Below are 20,449 nucleotides of genomic sequence, written 5' to 3'. Positions count from 1 at the left end.
TCACTCCAGCAGCCTCTGTGTGGATGACGCAGGCCCTCCTGGCCTCTGCGCTCTCTGCTAGCCTCTGCGTGGCTCCCTCTGGCTTCTGCGTCTGCCTCTCAATGCTTCTGCGCTGGTCTCTTGGCACTATCTCTGCTTCTCTGTCTTGTACTCATTGCGCCTCCCTGCAAACTGATCACTGATTCGACTTCTCTTAGCGAAGCCCGCTCTAGAAAATCGAATGATTGATCACTCTGGTGTCTTCTCCAATTGAACCTCAAGCCTCCTCTTATACTTTTCATGTTGGTCCTTCAACGACCGAGATTACATCTCTAATCAACGACTAAGATTAGATTTGGCTTGATCCATGTCATTTAGAACCTTCCAACCCAATTTTATATTGATACCCATTAATATTTAATTTTTCCTAAGTTTAGACTTAGGAACTCCATTAAAAATAGTAATTATTTTAATTTCTCCTTAAATGGGTAGAATCTGCCCAAACCATTTCTGGGTCTTGGAGATCTCCTATGCTTTAGCCTCTCCACCAATTTTCATGGCTAGAGCACATCCGATGCTAACCCAAATCAACAATTACCAACATACCATCTCTTGTTGACTCTAACTCTTCCACAATGCATTTATTGTCATCTATAAGCTGTGAAATCAGTCATTGAAATTCCTTTGTTTATCCACGAGACTGCATAATTTTGGTGATAAGGTTATTTGGGGGTGTTGCCCACACTTGCTAGTGTTTACAATCAGTGGGAGTTAGTGCAGGTCTAGAGGTGAAATATGCTAGAGATGTTTTTGATTTTGTTCAAGCCAGTATTCCAAAATTTGAGACTTGATTGCTGTAGATAACCTGGCATGGTTTTGATCAAAACCTTCAATACAAGAGGACCCAAATATTGGAGGCGTACATACTCTCATTGAAGGTGGTGCTTGCTACACTGGCTTGTCATGCTATGACAGTGGGTAGCCCTCCTCATCTCTCCTTCTTTTTACTCTCATCATGTTGTTGAGAAGACTATTCACATTTAACACCAACAGCCATCACATGCATAACATTATTGCCATTATTATTGTTGTTCTCGGAATGACCCACTGACTACAATTACAAGATCTTGAAATAAAATCAAAACATAGGGAGTTGGGGAGTATTTTAGTGGGCGCTAGTGTTGGGTACTGGGCCTCTTAAGGTTACCCTTGGTGTAATATACGCAGCTGAGCAACTATCCAGAGAAGGACATTGATATTCTTGAAGACTATATTTCACCCCTATATCTGGCTTATTTGCCTTGACTTCATGGAATTTCTCATCAACTATTATATTTAGGGTCCTCACTTTTAATTCAATTAATCTAGATGTTGTGCTCACATTGATACTTAGTAGAATCAATTTGTCTGACAGCAGGTACCAACACATTCTCCAGTCTAGATTGCTTGCAAAACCGTTGCACTTCCTCTTTGTGTTGAGTGATCACCAAAAGGCCATTGGCATTCTTAGATTGTTGACATCTAAAGAACATTTGACATTCCTTTTTCTCTAGTATTTGGATACAAAAGTCTCTTTCTAGCAAGAACTGGTCTATATTGCACTATTTTACTAGCTCTTGACAAGTTTTGTGCGAGAGAGATTTATATTGTAGAAAGAATTCTTGAACTGCTCCCTGGCCTAGTTCAAGGATCTTTTGCACTGCTGGCATGCATTTCATATGTGATATTGTCATGTCATATGACTGCATATTGTGAAAGGGTTTGAAAAGCTGACACTTTCATTTTTTGAGCTTGAATTGTTGAGAAAATGGCCTGAATTGATGAGTTATTATTATCATGATTATTAATTAAACTTTTATTTCTATCATTGTTATCTCTATTATTGTCATCTATTTGCCCAATCCTAATTTTTCTTCTTTAAAACTAAATAAATAATTGAATATTAGTCATAAGTCGAATTTACATTATTAAGTGAATCTGGAGTCCCTAGTGAAATTAGTTTTTTCACGTTCACATTTTCTTTCCCATTTTATTTAATATTTGAAAATTATAGTCAAAACTTTCTAATAATTTTTTTAATATATATTTTTGAATTAATAAATATATTAATTTTTTTCTTTATTTTTTTTGTGGTCAAATCTTTTAAATTATGGTCAAATCTTTTTAATAAATATATTATTTCAGTTTAATCTAATCTAAATTGTGATCAAAACCTCATTATTTATATTTTAATAATTTCTTTTAATTCATTTTAAATTTTTAATAAATTTATCTTGTTTTATTTTATTTTATCTTAAATTGTGGTAAAATCTCTTTTAAATTATGGTCAAATCTTTTTAATAATTACATATATCTTATTTAATTCTAAATTGTGATAAAATCTTTTTAAATTATAGTCAAATCTTTTAATAAACATTTTATTTCCTAAAAATATGTTTTAACGGTCATATTAACATTCATATTAATGGTCACTGGTTGATTCTTTCTTTATAAATACCCAACACTCTTTTTCGATCTGTCATGCTTTACTTGAGTCCTTGATGATGGGTGGTGAGACCATTCAAAACATAGGACATAGGTAAACTCACACACATCCTATATCTAGAAACTTGTATCAATAAATCCACTATTGCTAATGTTCGAACCTATCTACAAGATATGCAGGATAAACTCAAATTTCTCCAGCTTGAGTCCCAGCTCCCACGAGATGAATTATAGCAAAAGAGTCAACATTCAGAACTAGTCCTTGTTTAGAACAACTATCTTTTTGACTTTGGGAAAGATTCTTATCAGCAACCAGCACATGATGCAACTTTGGAAGAATATTCAAATGAAGATGTATAAGTTCCACTTGCACTTCCCAAGCCCATCATCAGACTTTGGGAAGAATCATCAACCCAAGCACAAAATTGGTCTCGGATACGAAAAGGAAGTGACCTTTCACATCCCAGACTATTCCAAACTAGTCCAGTTTTGGAGTGCTGGGTTCCTTCAAGAAATTTCATCTTCATGTGCTCCACTTCTGCATCAGATTCCTAAATGCCAACATTGTTATTGAGTTGGCCACATGGAGGTTCAATGTTTTGATCTTCATCCTTGTGAGCATTGTGGAAAGCATAATTATCATTCAGACATATATTCTAGTGACAAGAGCCCTACAAGAGTTAAGATTCAGGTTGGGTGGATCCCTTCTTGGTAATGGTCTTTAACAACAAAGAGGATTATCAATCATACCGAAGAATTCATTCTTGAGTATTGACACATCTTGCAGAGGAGGGATTTTTGTCTTCTTGCCTTGTATTTGACAGCGGGGATTTTATAGTCAAGTTTCAAGTTTCAAAGTCTTATCAATCAAGCAGAAACAAGCGAGCTTGAGCCATAGTAAAAACTAGAGCCAACAACAAGAGCCTAGAGTTGGAGTCAGCCAGAGCCAGAGTCAAAGCTGTAGTTGGAGATAGAGTCATGTTCCATGAACATGATTTGCCTTGTAGTCATCCCAAAACCAACATTTAGTTTGTGGTCCTCCTTAAACCACCACTCAGTAGAAGACTTATTGCTTCTGCTACACAACAATTTGTGGTCATCTTTAAACAATCACCTCATCAGTTTGTGGTTCTCTTTAAAACACCAACAGAGAGTGTTTCCATTTCATAGAAGACATCAACTTCTAGGTAGATTTGGAATTATCCGGAAACTTCAGTGAGCCAAGTTCTAGAGGTGGTGGTCAGCCTTAAGCCACCATTTTGTAGAAGAGTTCGACTTATGCTACCTATTTGGATTGTCATCTTCCTTAAATCACCAGATTCAGAGAGCACATTCAGCAATTGGCTGATATCCATTTCAAAATTTTAGCTCTCTTTTTGTATTCACATACACCCCTTCAGATTAAGGAGGGGAATGTTGGAAACTTAATCCTTAGGGATTATGTAAATTTGTATTATTCACTTGGGAGGAAGATGAAAAGTCACAAGTGAACCTGAGTAGCCATTGAGAGTCCAAGAGATCTCTCTTTCATTCTCATGTGTCTAACAGTTAGCAGTACAATTCCCAGCCAGTATTTCATATTTAGAACATATGTACATTCTTTTGAGATCGGACTAAGATGGATAAGCTGACACTCCTCACATATGAAAGGAAGGGTTATTTATATATGTGTAGTGGCTATGTAGGCTACTGATTTGTACTTCTATGTACCACTCGATGCATCTTTCTGTTCAGTAATGTAATATAGGATGCATGTTAAAAGAAAAAGAATAGAAGGAAAAAATCGCTTACAGCACAGAAATGGATTACCTACTTGCTTTTAAAAGTCATTAAGTTGCAATGTAATTTACTTCAGCATATGTTGACAAAGAAATGTTATTATCTTATGGGAGGACATGACTGTATCCTTGTTTGATTCATCAGTTTCTATACGTACTATGTAGTGATTTGCTGATTTTCTTATTTTTTTATGTTTAAATCTGTATTTTATTTGAATGTCTTATTTTCCAGATCTGGAAAGTTTATCCTTGAAAGTTGATATTGATGGTGTAGAGTATCCAGTCAATTGTTTACATTCTTGAAATACAAGGGCTTTATTCACATATATATGGTTTTGAATTCTGCATTTATTACCTATGGTTGTAGGCATCGAACCAAATACAGCAAATGGTGCCAATATTGTCTCTATCTCAGAAGTCTGTAAGTCCTATAAAAAGCTCTAGCAAGCATATAAGAGGCGTCGCAGTCCCAGGACAGTGGTTACAAGTTCCTATTTCAGGGGAATCTTTAACTAGCCAGATTGAAGTAACACCCACAAAAAACACATGTGAATTTCAAAGATCAGATACTATTGTTCTACCAGTGGAGGAGCATGACAATGGGCAATTTTCCATCTTTGGATTGAAATTGACAGATGGAGACATTCGTAAGAAAAGCCAAATTGGGGAACCAAAGGTGGAAATTCCCGAAGGATTCAGCAAAAGAAGTTCAATTCACGAGGAAATAGAAAATGGTGAAGACTTCTGTTTGGATAGAAAAGAAACATATCCAAGGATATCTACAGAAGAAGGGTTTACCAAAAGATTGCAAGAGTCAGAATTACAAATTAGAGTGATGGGCACGAACAAATTTGTGCAAGATGAGCATTATGAGCCAGATGTCTTGAAAATATCAAAAGAAAAAGTTTGCACCGTGGAGGCACCAGCAAGTGCATGCTTGACTGTGCCACTAAGACCTTTTAAACCAAAAGAAATAAGTGATAATTCATCTACTCTGATTACAGGTGTTGATTGCTATCAATGTAATCCTATGGAAACAAAAGAACAAAATCAAGGTATTTCTACTTGTTCACAGCTCCAACAACAATGCCAGTTCATTCCCAGGCCACCTGATGGAAACCCTAATACAGACTCTCACTTAGGAAATGGTGTGCGTTGTCAAATACGAGTTGCACAGATACCCAGTGAGGGAAGGAGCCAAAATCAATTACAGCCACGATATCGGCCCAGGATTACTGACCAGGAACTTCAAAAAATATGTGGCGAGTATCCATTGAGAAATCTTTAGAATCTGATTTGGATGAGTATAAATGAATCTATGCTTATTTACAGAGGCACAGTAAGAGTTGTATTCCTATGGGTTGTCTATACATATTTTTGCATCCAGGGTTTAGTCGGAAGGAACCACTTTTCCTCCTTTCATGCTTCTTGTTATTGTCTTTGTTTTGTCATATTTCTTCTTCACCAACTCCTGTACAACTTTTCAAATGTCATGTTTATACTTGACCCTCAGCAGTTCAAACTCTATTGTTAAACCTCTTTTTGAGAAAACACTGAGCGCAAGTGATGCAGGCCGGATAGGACGCTTAGTTCTTCCAAAAGCATGTGCTGAGGTGTGTATCTATCTTTCACATCCTTTTGGGATGGAGTTCTTGCATCCCTATGCTTAAAGTTTCCTTTCCGAATTTGTTCATCATTCTAATTTTGTTAATTAGGGTTTACCTTCGATTTCATGGAATGTTTTAGTTCTGCTGGTTTTCTTTGATTCCAGTGAATTTATTTTATTGGAGGATAAACTGTGCTGTTGAACAAATTATTAACTATTTAACCTAATTTATTTAATTAACTATATAATATATATTTTCGAGTCTAATTACATTGTGAAATGTATCGGAGTTATTTTTCTGGTCAATGATATAAAAATGAACTAAAATGGAAAGCAAGAAGTGACTCATAGAATGAATACTGTACTTGATATAGAAAATATGGTCTCTACTTTGAACTAGAATGCTTTATGCCAAGAATACATTATTTGGAGTGCTCAGCATAATATTGAGTCCAAAATTCAGGTGGAATAGAATAAACAATCTTCGACACTAGAGCTGGATATTGAAAATATATTTAATCATCATTTTAATAAGAGTGCCACATTGTGGATTCAAGTTTATTCCTAAAAGTGGAGGAAGCGTAAAGTTGATCTTTATTTGACACTGCTGCATATAAAACAACCGACTTTTTAGGAATTTCTTTACTTTCTCTGGAGTCCATATAAGAGAGCTGAGATCAGCTTCTAAGATATTTTCTTGCTTACTCTATAATGGAAATTGCTATTCAGAGGATTAAGACTTTATTAATAGCTTATATGTTATTATTTAACAATAATGAGATTTACATAATTCACAATTTAGAATTTCCATTCAAAGTTCTATGAGGTATAGAACGGTTTTAATATATCAGGGCATTGAATTTTAGATGCTCAAGGTTTTGACATGTTCTAACTAAGATAAGGATGGGCAGGCGTATTTTCCATCAATATCACAGCCAGAAGGAGTACCTCTGAAAATTCAAGATGCTAATGGAAAGGATTGGGTATTTCAGTTTCGATTTTGGCCCAATAATAATAGTCGAATGTATGTTTTAGAAGGAGTAACACCCTATATACAGTCCATGCAATTACAAGCTGGTGATACAGGTAGATACAACTTATTTTTTGAATCATAATCATTATGCCAGGACTTCTCAATTCTGCATTCAATATTTGTTGTGCATATTACTTTCTTGACATGAATACATATGCTTATTATGATGTTTTGGTCTTTTGAATATGTTACATGTATCGTATTAAAAACATTAGATTTAAGCGACACAAAAGAAATTAAGGTAAATGAGTTTGGAGCATATCTGAACCTTAGGCAGAGTTCCCATGTACTGTTTTTGTTTCAAGTATGTTTGTCATTTGTCCTTTTAAAGAAGAAATATTTTTGCGGGTTACTAGTTAGTAATCTTCGTTGCGCTAATTAGTGTAAACTTCTATTGCTTGTAGGCTTCTGCCCAACCTTGTTGCAATTTACTTTTCTGGTTGTAAAAGTTTTTAATTTATATTGGAAAAAATGTATATAGAGCAGCAAATGGGTTTCTCTTCTTGCAGTTTGAGAATACGGGAAAAGTCAAAGTAACCAGATATTAGTTAATTATAAGTTACCATGTAGTAATAGAAATGACCTTTTAGGTTTCATTGCTTGGTTGTCTGCATAAGTAAAGTGATCAAAATTTAACTTGCTGTATGCACACATGCTTTTCTCAGTGCTATCATGCCAACCTAGCAGAGTTCTACAGAAAGAAAATCGTTTTCCCAAATAGATGCTTGGAAGATGAGTACAAATACCAAATATTCCCCTTTTGCTTTCTACCTAGAGGCCCTACAGTTGCATATATGCAGCAGAAGATTATAAGATTAATATAATAATGTCCAACAAATGACCACAAAAATGGGTCAACAGAACTAGACGAACTAATATCTTGTTGGAAATTTCATACTCTTAATTTTTAACGAAATAGGTGCTTCCAATTTTTTGTTTTCAGTGTGTATTTGCATTTCAGTTAGTTATAACATGGTGATTTTCTGCATTTCTGCAATTAATATTTGATTGGATGTTGACGATCCTTCCTTGGATTTCTTATTTAGTGATCTTCAGTCAGCTTGAACCAGAAGGACAGATAATTATGGGTTTCCGAAAGGCCTCAAATACCACATCTAAGCAGGTTCGAGTTCATGACATAATTAGATCAGAAACTTAAAAATAATTCTAAAAGCCCGGACAAGTAAATTGACTGAAAAATTGAAAATTTCTGATCTGGTTTGAGTCAGTTATTTCTATATATAGTCTTTGGGTAGGTAATGTGTTTCTGAATATTTATTTTTAATATCAAATTTTCTGCCATTTTCTTTTGGGAGGAATTTTCATACTCCACTGAGAAGCGCTTGTTCCTTTAATCTATTTGAGTTTTTTGAATGCTTGTCTTGCAGTAATCTGACTATACTTGTTAATTTCTGTGGCTGTCTTGTAACTTGTAACCATTTGTTTGGTTTTGTTCAAATAGGAAATATAATAGTAAAATTTCATAGGGGTTGCTCTCTGTTATGAAATCAAAATAATTTTATAAGTGCATAGTGATTTGTGCTTTGATGTTATTCGGGATCATGACAGGTCCTTCTCAACTCGCAGTGAGAGCAGGATAGTATTTGCAACAAGTTCCATCATGGATCCATTTATGATAGAGTCCTATTGTGCATTGTTTTCAACACAACCATGACCCACACTTAATCGTCTGTATGCCATTGAATCTTCCTCTGAAGATATTCTATGTGGCATCTTGATATGACCACAATACCAACAATGCAAAAATACTGTGATGTCCTCAACAAATTGAGGACCAATGGACTTAGTAGCCTATTTGTCCCCGTAGGCTATAGTCCTTCAGAAAGGGGATAAAACCCCAAAACCCCCATTGTTGGGCAAGTTTTGGGAAAGTTGGGCGAAAAAGCCCAAATCTGGGGTTTTGAGTAAGACACTCAACCAACTAAGAAAGTGAACCCCCTCAAGGAAGTCCATAAATAAAGGAGGCTTGGATTGATTTTGGAGCATCAAGTGTGGATCATTTCATTTTGTTTTGAGCTTAGCTCTGAGGGTTTTAAGATTCCTTTCTCCCTGTCAATTTCGGTGGTGAAAGATCCCACCCTAGTTGACACCATTCTATCTTTTCTACTCTCTGTTTTGGCATAAGGATATTATTTGGAGGCAGCGAGTCACTTGTTGAAATTGATCTTTGTTTGGGCACAGGAATACCCTTTGGAAGACAACAAAATCTCTGTTTATTGATTCGGCACAGGAATATTCTTTGAAAGAACAACAAACTCTATTATTCTTGATTTGGAACAATCTTGACATCCAGGATGTCAGACAACAAGGAATTTTGATTGATTCTTACATTGTTTGGGCATTGGTCAACGAAGGGAAAAATTGAAGTAATCAAGCCCCTTAACTACTAATGCAGAGTCGAACCCTAGTTCTGAACCTAGAATTGCTCTGATTTATGGAGAAAAATCATGATCCGACTTCTGACTTGAAGCAAGTGGAAATCATTGGGCTCAATTCGAAACCAGAGGTTTGAAGTCTAGAATTTGTGCAGCAGAAACTCGAGTTGGTGAGCGCTCTAAAAACTTCCTGCACAAGACACTAGAAGTTGATGGAGAAAGCAGTCAAACAATTGACTCAGGATTGGAGTATTTTGCTGAGGTGTCCTGCGACGGTACGTGCTGCAGCTCACCCAGAACAGTGATGTGTGGTCCATTTCATTTCTGTCACGAATTGAACATAATGGGATAGTCAAAATTGAACCGTCTGACCAAATAACGAACTCATAAGTTATTATTCTGGACATAAGTTGAAGCGTGTGATTAACCGTTGCTTAAGTTTGGGGCTTATAGTGTTCTAGGCATAGCGGCAGTTAAAATTATTTAAGGCTATATTTTGTATTGATTTGTGGGATGAATGCCTTTATAAATGATAGTCAAAGTGGGATTGGATTACGTGAACAACGAAATCTGGGTCGTATATTTACTAATGCAATATTGAATGACTATTCCTGTATCTTGTGATTGGTTGCATTATTGAAAGTGCAAGAATGTTTTTGGTGCGGAATTAGATAATTTTTTATTTGAATAAAAGAGAATTTTATTGAACCCTAGCTATTGATGTGAAAAATCTAGGGCAAAAATTACCCATTCCATTATAGTGGTATAAGAGCACAAGCATCCTGCCAGTTTGTGAGTAAATGAAAGTTTTTGTCTCCTAAAGACACTAGCAACGTCACTATAAGGAGGAATATCCATCGTTCCGCTATGGAAGATAGAGTAGAACATGACTCTGGTATTTTGCTCCAAGAATTGATACAGTGACAACAACATATGCATCAACAACTGCACCAACAAGGACAACAAATGATTCAAGGGCAGCAACAGATAGCTCAAGTTTTGACCCAAGGACAACAACAAATTGCGATGCTGATCGCTCAGCTCACCGGCCAGCGTAATGTCACTTCCCCCAACAGAGCAACAACAAAAGGAAGTAGGAACCATAATCCTATTCCTCCTAACAACCAAGTCCACAACAATTTGTAGACAGTCAAGTACCAGCAGGTTAGGAAGCAGTTGGGCCCAATCAACTCCTTAATAACTATGCTTAGGACTATGCAAGATTGTAGGAGAATACGTGAGCAGCTATGTCCTTCAACGAGTACAGTAACTTCTGGTACCAGAATAGACCCCGAGGACAGCCCAATGGAGAGCTAGCACGCAAGGTAAGTAAACTCCCTTTACCTTCATTTGATGGATAATCTAAATTTTCAGCATGAGCATGGGTGCAAAAGCTGGATACCTATTTCAGGCTCAACCCAATGGCAAAAACTGATGCTATTCAATTTGCCACACTACGTCTGGAAGGAAATGCTTATGAATGGTGGTACCATGGTTTACCCAGTTTGGGGCATGCAAATATTGTCTCTTACGAAGAATTTATACAATGCTTGATAGATAGATTTGATCGATAACACCCAGACATCCATTTCAGGGAATTAGCCATGATCAAACAAACAGGGTCACCAAAAGATTTCGTTGCCGAATTTGAGTGGATCGTAGTAATGGTAACAAACATATCGGAAGAAAGGTTAATCACACTCTTCATAGAAGCATTGGCTAAACCACTATAGGTTTGGGTTAGGGCATTTAACTCCTCCACTTTCGAAGAAGCAGTCAAGAAAGCTCGGGATATGAGCAATGCATCTACAACATCTAAAGCCTCAACCAAACCTTCCATTCCCCCAAGGGATAGAGAAAGGAGGCCTCCCCAATGAGAAGGGAGCCGAAGAGATAGGTTAGATGATGCAACTCGTAACGAGCTTAGACGAAAAAAACTATGCTTCACATATAGGGACCCATGGGAACCAGGGCATCGTTGTATGGGAAAGGGGAAAACCCACTACATAGCAGTCGCATCTAATGATGAGGAAGAGGAAGGAGAAACTGTTAAGTTTAGGAATGTTCTATGCTAGAGAAATTTATTTAATTTCTTTTTCCATATTAGCAATCACATCAGCATAAAGTAAACTGCAGATATAACATGAATATAAATTGCAGAAGACAAGCCAAGACAAGAGGACACAGGATGTGGCGCTAGCCAGGGACAAACCCCACAATGTGTGGGGAAACCCTTGATCAATTCTTCTTTTATGTTCTTCAAAGTTCAGCAGAGAAAGGGAGAGAGAGAAGTAGTACATTTACAACAGAAGTCAACACTTTGACTTATCTAGATCTAGCATAGATCATTTCGTATAACAACGAGATCAGTTGAAGACATTTTGCTTCAACTGATTCTCCAAGGCCTTCACCTATCATCGTACTGCATCTCGTCCATTTGCTGCACCTTATCATGTAGCACCATCATGCACATCATGCATCATCATGCTGCTCATGATCTCATATATCACACAGCCCATACATCATGCTGCTACCTGTGACTGCGTTATATATGTGCCTAGATCACACATTATGCTGCTGCCCATGACTGTGTTATATATGTGTCCAGATCACACATAATGCTGCTGCCCATGACTGCGTTATATATGTGCCCAGATCACACATAATAACAATGTCCTTAACTCTATACCACCGAAGTTTATATACTTGTATATCTCTGCGTTCCATAATATATATGACTAGTACATTCATCATAAATATGACTGCGTCCATAATGAATATGACTTGTATATCTCTGCGTTCCATTCATCATCAATATAACTGCATCTTGAGATATCTCTGTTATGATGGAAACTTCTTCCATAGCTCTGTAGTACATCGTGTTGAGGCTGTTACAGGACCATCTGAGGGCATCATCTACAGGTGTGCCGAGAGATATATTTAGACTGTGTCCTCAACACATTTCCTAGAACCTTGCTGCTTCATCAATACGTATACCCAAGTTACGCTTTGACTGTGGCTTCAGAGCGGATACCCGAGTTTAGTTTTGACTGCAGATAACCGAGTTTGATTTTGACACGGCTAGTCAGAGTGGATACCCGAGTTTGGTTTTCCCTAATCATACCTTACGCTTTAATTGCAGACATAATGCAGATCCGTATGACTGCGGCTTCATTGTTAGCCTTATGTGACTGCAGTTGTTCCTTTTAGGAAAACGGAATATCAGTCTTCATGAACAACGTGGATATGACTCTCATGCCCAACGTATGCATTGCCAAGACTGCGTTATTACAACATTAGGTTAATGCCATGACTGCGTGTAGAGTAGGGTTTGTAGAGTACAAGGTCTCAGTGTATAGGAGTTGTGCGTAGTGGTACCATCAATGACCAGCATATCTTGAACAATGTATAGGGTTGACCATGAACAGCATATGAGAAGACTTGTGAACAGCGTACAAGAAGTCTTCAAGAACAACGTGTAAGATAGCTTCAATTACTGCGTTGAGATGCCTTTATGACTGCGGCTGGGTCTCCATAATTGCGTATAAGGTCTTCCATTCCAGCGTATGAGATATCTCCATTTGACAATGTATAGGTGTCTCTGTTTGCTGCATAGATCGACCTGCGGCTAGGGCATCACCATAAGGCCAGCGTATTACTCTTGGTGTCTCACTCCTTCTCCAAAAACCCAAGACGTGGAGAGGAGGAGATCACTCAAGAATGTGTGTTCAAATGACATCAAATCCTCATCTATTTATACCAAAAACGTATAGGTTGAATAGACATGATGTTTGGGCTTCTAGAGCCTACATAAGAGCTGGTCGGCTGGATAATAATTACATAATCAAAATAAATTCATATTTCCATAAATACTTATTGGAATCGGATGATCTTTGGATCAATCCTACACCTCTCGACGAGAGGGATCCAATAAAAATATCAGCTGCCATAAATAAGCTGACCCACATGGATTTTGGCCCTAGTTGCCAATTTAACAAAAACACGTACACTCGCTGAAGAAGGACCATTGCAAAAGGAAGCTAAAGAAGAGGAACCTGACAATCACAGGGAAGAGCTACCCAAGAAGAAGCGAAAGCAAAAGAGCAGACCAATGGAGGAAAAAAGCCCCTACCCCAAGTCAAGATCGCCACCCTTCCAGGCACACCCAGTTATTACATATTCAAAGTGAGAGGATTTGTCAAAGGGCAACGTATCACCACACTAATAGACGGAGGAGCCACACACAATTTTATCGATGTAACATTCGTGGCTAGGAGAGGACTCCCTACAAAGGAATTTGAAGGCCTTGATGTGATAGTTGCGGACAGGTACAACTTGGACTGCACCACTAGGTTTGAGTGTGACCCTTGGTAATTATACTTTTACTAGTGATTTTTATGTGATTGACCTAGCTAATCTCAGTATGGTTTTGGGGGTTTAATGGCTATATTCGTTGGGAAGACACACTATGGATTACCAAGCTCTGGAAATGGAGTTTAAAGCTCCAAATGGCAACAAAGTAGTCTTGAGGGGCATGGAAAATGCCGGTCCACAAGTTGTCTTAGCCAAAAGAATGGAAGCAATATTCAGGCATGGTGATTTTAATATCTCTCCATCCGGGTGGAATTTCCCCAAACGATTTCTGGGTCTTGGAGATCTCATGTGCCTTAGCCTCTCCACCAATTTTCATGGCTAGAGCACATTTGATGCTACCAAAAATCAACATACTGTTGCAAACTCTGCATCTGCATTGCTACCCAACTCCCTCTCAAGCTGTTGATGCTTTGCAACTACTGCAACTAAGAAGCATCCAAAATACTCTTTCGCTGCTACTGAAACGTGTTCTCCACTATACCCATATGTTCTCTGAAACAAACGAACTTAGCTCTCCCTAGAGCTTTCGTGAGTATCTCTGCAACTTGGTCTTCTATGGGAACATATTGTAGCTGGATTGCTCCACGCTGTACACAATCTTTGATGAAATGACATCTTTGTGTTTTGATCTGTCATGAAACACTGGATTCTCAGAGAGCTTGATGCGACTATGATTATTGCAGTAGACACTGGTCGCCTCCATCCTCTGCCTGAACTAGTTTACCAACAACTTCCAAAGCCATATAGCTTCACACGTGGCTATGCTAGCTGCCATATACTCTGCCTCTGAGAGCTCAGTGCTATTGAATTTTGCTTCCTACTGCACCAAGAAACCATCCCTGATCCAATGCTAAAGCAGTACCCAGAGGTAGTTTTCCTGTCCACTGAGCTGTCTGCCCATTCTGCATCTGTGAATCCACAGAGTCTGACATCATCTCCTCGGGTAAATTTTAACCCATACTCTATTATGCCACGTATATACCTCAGAATGTGCCTCACTGCTGTCCAATGCACTTTCTTCGGCTCCACCATAAACTGGTTGAGAGTGTTGATTGCAAAGCAGATATTTGGCCTAGCATTGACCAGATACATGAGAGAATCGATGAGCTATCTATATAAGGTGGGGTCAACATCCTTGTCTTCTGATGCGCCTATCTTGTTCCAGTTAGTGATCATGTGCGTAGACATGGGTTTACAATCTTGCATCCTGAATCTCTTCAGAATCTTTGTAGCATATCTCCCTTGACCAAGGAAGATCTCTTCGTCCTTCTGCCACACTTCCAATCCTGGGAAATAGTGCATCAAGCCCAAGTCTTTCATGTCAAACTCTGTTGCGAGGTTCCTCTTGTAGTCTTCTATGAGCTTTGATGACCTTATCAAGAAGAGATCATCCACATTCAAAAGTAGGATGAGTGGCTCATCCTCTACCATCAAGTAGTAATGGTTGGGATTTGCATCACTCTTGACGAATCCCATCTACTACAAGTAACTTTCAATCCGACCATACCATGCCTTGGGAGCCTGTTTGAACCCGTATAGAGGTTTCTTTAGGCTGCACACATGTGTGTGCCTCTCATGTCTCTCGAATCCCTCTGATTGTTCTATGTATACCTCCTCCTCTATCACCCCGTTCAAGAATGTTGACTTGACGTCCATCCGGTGAATCTACCACCCCATCTGTGTTGCTAGGGATATAAGTGACTGGATAGAAGTGTATCTGGCAACTGGGGCGAAGGTCTCTTCGTAATCTATACCTCCTTTTGCACATACCCCTTTGCCATGAGCTTGGCCTTGTACTTATCCACATCGCCGTTTGCAACATACTTGATCTTGTAGATCCATCGAGTACCTACGATTGACCTGTCCTTAGGCCTTGGCACCACCTCCCAAACTTCATTCGTCATGATAGAATTGTACTCCTCTACCGTGGCATCTACCCACACTTGATGCTGTGTGACCTCTTGAAAGCTGGAAGGTTCTGCAACCTGAGCCACCAATGCTTGGTATCTGCTAGGGTACTTGCGCTCTCTCTTATTCGTTCTAGGAGCTCTAATGAACTCCTCTGCATCTCTCAATGTTTGACGAACTTCCTTGTTGGTTTGACCACTAGTGGTGGGAGGTTCAACCAACTCCTCATCTTGTCTTTGTTGCTCTATTTGCTGTGAACTCACTAGATCCCCTACACTTGAGGAAATGCTAGTACCCTTAATTGTACTTGATCCTTGTGACTATCCTCCTGGTGGTCCCATTGGCTGCCCTTATTGTTGGACCAATGAAGCTTTTGCTGGCTCACTCTGGTCACCTGTTGGCATCTCATGAGACTTCTTGAAGGCTCTATCCTCCATAAACTTCACGTCCCGTCTCACTACGATCTTCTTGCTACTAGGAACATAGATTCTGTATGCCTTTGAGGTTTCGCTATACCCAATGAGGAACCCCTTCTCTGCAGTTTGATCCAATTTGGTGCGCTTCTCATTTGGCACATGACACTAAGCTATGTTGCCGAAGATCCTGAAGTGACTTATGTTAGGCTTCTTCCTAGGAAGACCTCTTATGGCGTTATTTTTCCCATTGCCTTGTGGGTAGTTCGATTTTGAATATAGACTGTTTTGTTACATGCCTTTGCCCATAGAAACCTAGGCAAATCTTGGTCATATAACATCGCCTTTGCAACCCCAAATATAGATCTGTTAAATTGCTCCGCTACCCCATTCTACTATGGATTGTATGGAGCTGTCCACTCTTCTCTAATGCCCTCCTTTGCACAAAACTTTGTGAAGTGTTTATCTGTGTACTCTCCACCTTTATCTGAGTTAAGTATCTTGATCTTCTTTCCTGTTGCATTTTCCACTAGAGCTTTGAATTCCTTGAAGCAATCAAAAACCTTATTCTTAGTCTTCAAGAAGTAGATCCAGGTTTTCCTAGAATGGTCATTAATAAAGGTGACAAAATACTCTGCCCCACTGAGAGCTCTAGTGAACATTGGGCCACAAATATCTAAATGTATCCGTCCCAACACGCCATCTACTCTGCTGTCACTTCTTGGGAATGCTGCCTTAGCATATTTCTCAAGCATGCACCCTCTGAACACACCATCGTGTTCTATGCCAAGTTCTGGAACACCTGTCACTGTCTCCCGACACATGTAGTACATCTGTAGCATTGGTACTTGCTCTTGATTCCCTTTGAAAATCAATTGTACCTCTCCCTACTAGAGTGCATTTGATCCTATTTTCCTTCATAATTTTGAATTCCATCTGCTCTTCATTATAGCTAGAGAAATATTCTCTAACCCTTGTCATGTGAGTTGGCGCTCCACTGTCGATGTACCAGACACCATGTGAATCTGAGCTATTTAAGCAAGTAAATGCATCCTCCAATTTGGAAGACAATTCTGAATCCCTTGAATACCAATTCTGTCCATGGCCATATTGGGGAATTCTGGAGAATTAATTGAAGACATCCTAAGTATAAATCTGAGTGCTATTTCTCTTCCACCTGACGCTGAATCTACTCTAGCAAACTGCTACAAACCCTCTGTGCCTGTTACCGCTCAAACTAGCAGGGGTCCTAGGGGGGGATCCTATGGAGCAATTATTAGGTCAAGGGGCAACAATGGAGCAATAGCCCAATGTCACCTTAGCTAAGGCTCCCTGCTCTTTACGGACTTCCACCACTGGTAGGAGCCTCGATATAAGAGGAATCATGATGATGCATGGATCAATGATTGGATAAGGAGTGACTCCTAAAGCCTATTCACAAGAGAGAGACAATTAAACAGCTTATTTGCTTGAGAAGCAAGGTGGTGGGCTCTCTAAGAAGGGCTATGAGGATATTGTGGCCTAGGGTTGGAGGATATGCCTTGACAAGGGGCTTCCTAGACTTAAGGATCCTTATGGAGAAATGGATTCTATGTAGTCCTTGTGGAATTTGAGTTATAATGTTGTGGGACCACAAAGAACCCAGGTGGGCCCAAACTAGGTCAAGGGTATGGAGGTGATTGACGTAAGAGGGTCTTGAGCTACTTAGGGAAGAGAATAGGATCAAAGAACAAATTTTCTTTTGAAATTTGAATGCAATGGTCTAGGTGAGGACACCAACACAAAATCAGCCTAGGGAGAGAAATGATCCTCAAGCTAGGGCTAGTGATATCTCGGGATTCCATCGTTGGATTGTGCTCAAATTTGGAGGACCCCTTGAGAAGACCCCAGTGCAGTTGTGGACTAATTTTCAAGGTGTTTGATGGCTACAAAAGTTTGTGTGATGCCTTAGGAGACCTTCTGGGGTTAGGCCTAGAATTGGGAAAATTGAAGAAAAGAGAGGGAAATTTGAATAACAAAGGGATATGAGGATCAATGCGTTATTGCTCGGGCTTAATGGAGTCAACATACACATAGATCGAGAATTTTTGTGTGCTAAGGAGCCCTAATTGATCTTTGCTAGCTTCTCCAAGGGCAACAACTAGGTCAATAGGGATTTATACTTCAAATTTTCCAAAGAGATGAACTTTCGAGGTCTTTCAACCTAAGAGGTGCCCTGTAGGAACATTCACCCACTCTCTTCAAGTACAACACATGCATTACATCACTTATTCAAGGTTCCCAAAAGAATTTCACATTTACTTTAACCCATACAAGAATAATGATAATCATAACATGCAGTAAACCGGTAATATAACAAGAATAGCATCAAAATTTGACTTACATTTTAGAAGGAAATCCAAATTTATATTAACTCCAACATATGATTACATGATGCCTCTTGTGTAATAATTTCCACAGTTTTTTCAACCATGGTATCCATGCCATCATAAACCTCTCCTAGGAAAGGTTTCTCTGTGTCTACATCTCGGAGAAGATGAAATGCAGGTGGTGTGAACTTGAGCAAGAAATCAATCTTGCTTCACCAATCTTCATCAACAACACCCTCCTTACCATACTTCCCTTCTCTGAATTTGCTTGTATATTTGTAATTTTTTTTTATTAAATTTAGCTAACAACCACATAAAAATTGGTGTATTAGTGTATTTAGGTATTAGATGTGGCCCACGCCCTATTTTCACCCCTTGAATTGGCCGAAAAAGGTAAAAAAAAAAAAAATTCAATTTTGTTTTTGCGACCAACGAAACTCAACTTGTGGCCGTCAAAACCCCGGCGGCTGTACCAGATGGATTTTCGAAATCTTGAAATGCTGTACAATACCGCCGATGATGTTTCAACCCCCTTTCAAAGCCATTTTGGCATTTCGGGTTGTCCCTAGTATCAGTATGCCACCATTTTAGGCGTTTCTTGCAACATAGGCGAAATTCCAAACATCATAGTGCATCAAGAAAGCTCCAAAAGGTTTACCCAACAAAAAGCGTGAAAATCTCTTAAGAGATACCAATCCAATCCAAGTGACGATGAGAGAAATGAATCACCTCTCATCTATGTATACAACTCAAAGGGGATTCGTTTGCCAAATTAGCCTAATTTAGCCCCAAATAATAAAATAATATATAAAAATGATGACTTGATGATAGGCCCACCAAGATAGCTCAATAATACAAAGAATAGCCTCTCAACTGGGAAAAATAATGAATATGATGAGTCGTTGGGCCATTGAGAAGGCCTAATGAAGTCTAAAGTGTGCCATGGTGAGGGAATGGACTCCGGACATAGTGGACAAGGGGTTGGTCCCTTGTTTTCCAAGCAAGTCACTGTGGTGCTCGCAAGTGGGTGTGGAGGCACTAGGGCATCCTCATGGGTCTCCCAGTGGATTGATAATGCCTATAAACCATCTATAAGGGCTAGGATGACGACATTTGTCTCTTGTAGTGAGAGACATCTTCATTTGGACCCTGGAACCTCTGGCAAGTGTGTGGTGCAAGTGTGGAGCCAGCTAGGCATGGTGGTCCAAGTGCATCATCCTCATCCAAAATGGTGGAACACGAGCAATCATTGAATGGTGCTAGGGATCCATGAAGTAATCTCTGTTATGGTGAAGACCCATGGCTCTCAACGCTCACCCGATAGGTGCCAATGTGGCTCTTTGGAGGGCTTCGACCCTGTATAGGGAGACCAAACCCCAAATGGATACCCACCTGCAACCTTGCATAAGATCCAATGCATCCCCTTACCCTCCAATACAACAAATCATTAGAATAATCAAGTAAAAGAGCTTACAAATCATGGAATCAATGGGGCACTTCATGGTGGCATGCCCTTCCATAGTGGGCTTTGGTATGTACAAGTGTCTCCAAGCTTAATAAGGGGGTTAACTAAGGACCCTATTAGGTGGTTTCAACATTTAAAGGGGATGACATGCCCATGGTATATTGATGAAGTGGTAGGTGGCAAGTGATGTAGTCATGGAACAGAGTGGGGATCAGGGGAATGCTCCATTCCACATGTCATGGTAGAAGAGTAGCTATGATGAGGGAAGCCCACACTTGGGTATATGAGTGTAGGAGGGAGCAAATCGTGCTACATAAGTTACCCTGGCCTTTGTTTTTCCACCCTTCTTTATATGTTGTTTGCCTTTGATTGATTTTTCTTCATACCCGCTTGGGGTTCCAGGGGATGAGAGCATGACATATGGGATATAGCAGTAGGTACCCCCTTTTAAGGTGGGGCATTTCATTGCCCACTAGGGGTTGGTACAATTATGGGTTCCTTAATGTGGAGGGGGCTCATCTAGGGCCCATAGGAACCAGAGTGATGGCCATAAATAAGGGGTAGAGCTCATGTTTGGCTTTTGCCCACGTGCTAAATTTGTATGTCCCAGCCATCGTTTGCATTTTGTGGTACATTTCCTGTTG

The 20,449-nt window shown here is 39.3% G+C and overlaps 1 protein-coding gene across 2 annotated transcripts in view; it reads left to right on the top strand.

The window, feature by feature from the left end:
- LOC149164644 (B3 domain-containing protein Os07g0679700-like) overlaps positions 1-20,449 on the top strand; it is a 353,274-nt gene that overhangs the window by 131,395 nt on the left and 201,430 nt on the right. For both annotated transcript variants that reach the window (XM_089432140.1, XM_089432139.1), the window contains 4 exons: positions 4,609-5,507; positions 5,758-5,854; positions 6,759-6,933; positions 7,927-8,003. In XM_089432140.1, coding sequence (XP_089288266.1) covers positions 4,609-5,507; positions 5,758-5,854; positions 6,759-6,933; positions 7,927-8,003 — 1,248 coding nt within the window. The remainder of the gene's footprint in view (positions 1-4,608; positions 5,508-5,757; positions 5,855-6,758; positions 6,934-7,926; positions 8,004-20,449) is intronic.

Source organism: Pinus tabuliformis, chromosome 5_1 (assembly GCF_031772625.1).
Source record: "Pinus tabuliformis cultivar Carrire ecotype Pingquan chromosome 5_1, CPIR1, whole genome shotgun sequence".
Classification (NCBI taxonomy): Eukaryota; Viridiplantae; Streptophyta; class Pinopsida; order Pinales; family Pinaceae; genus Pinus; species Pinus tabuliformis.
Note: the sequence above shows the minus strand (reverse complement) of the source record. Positions and strands in the feature narration are given on the sequence as shown.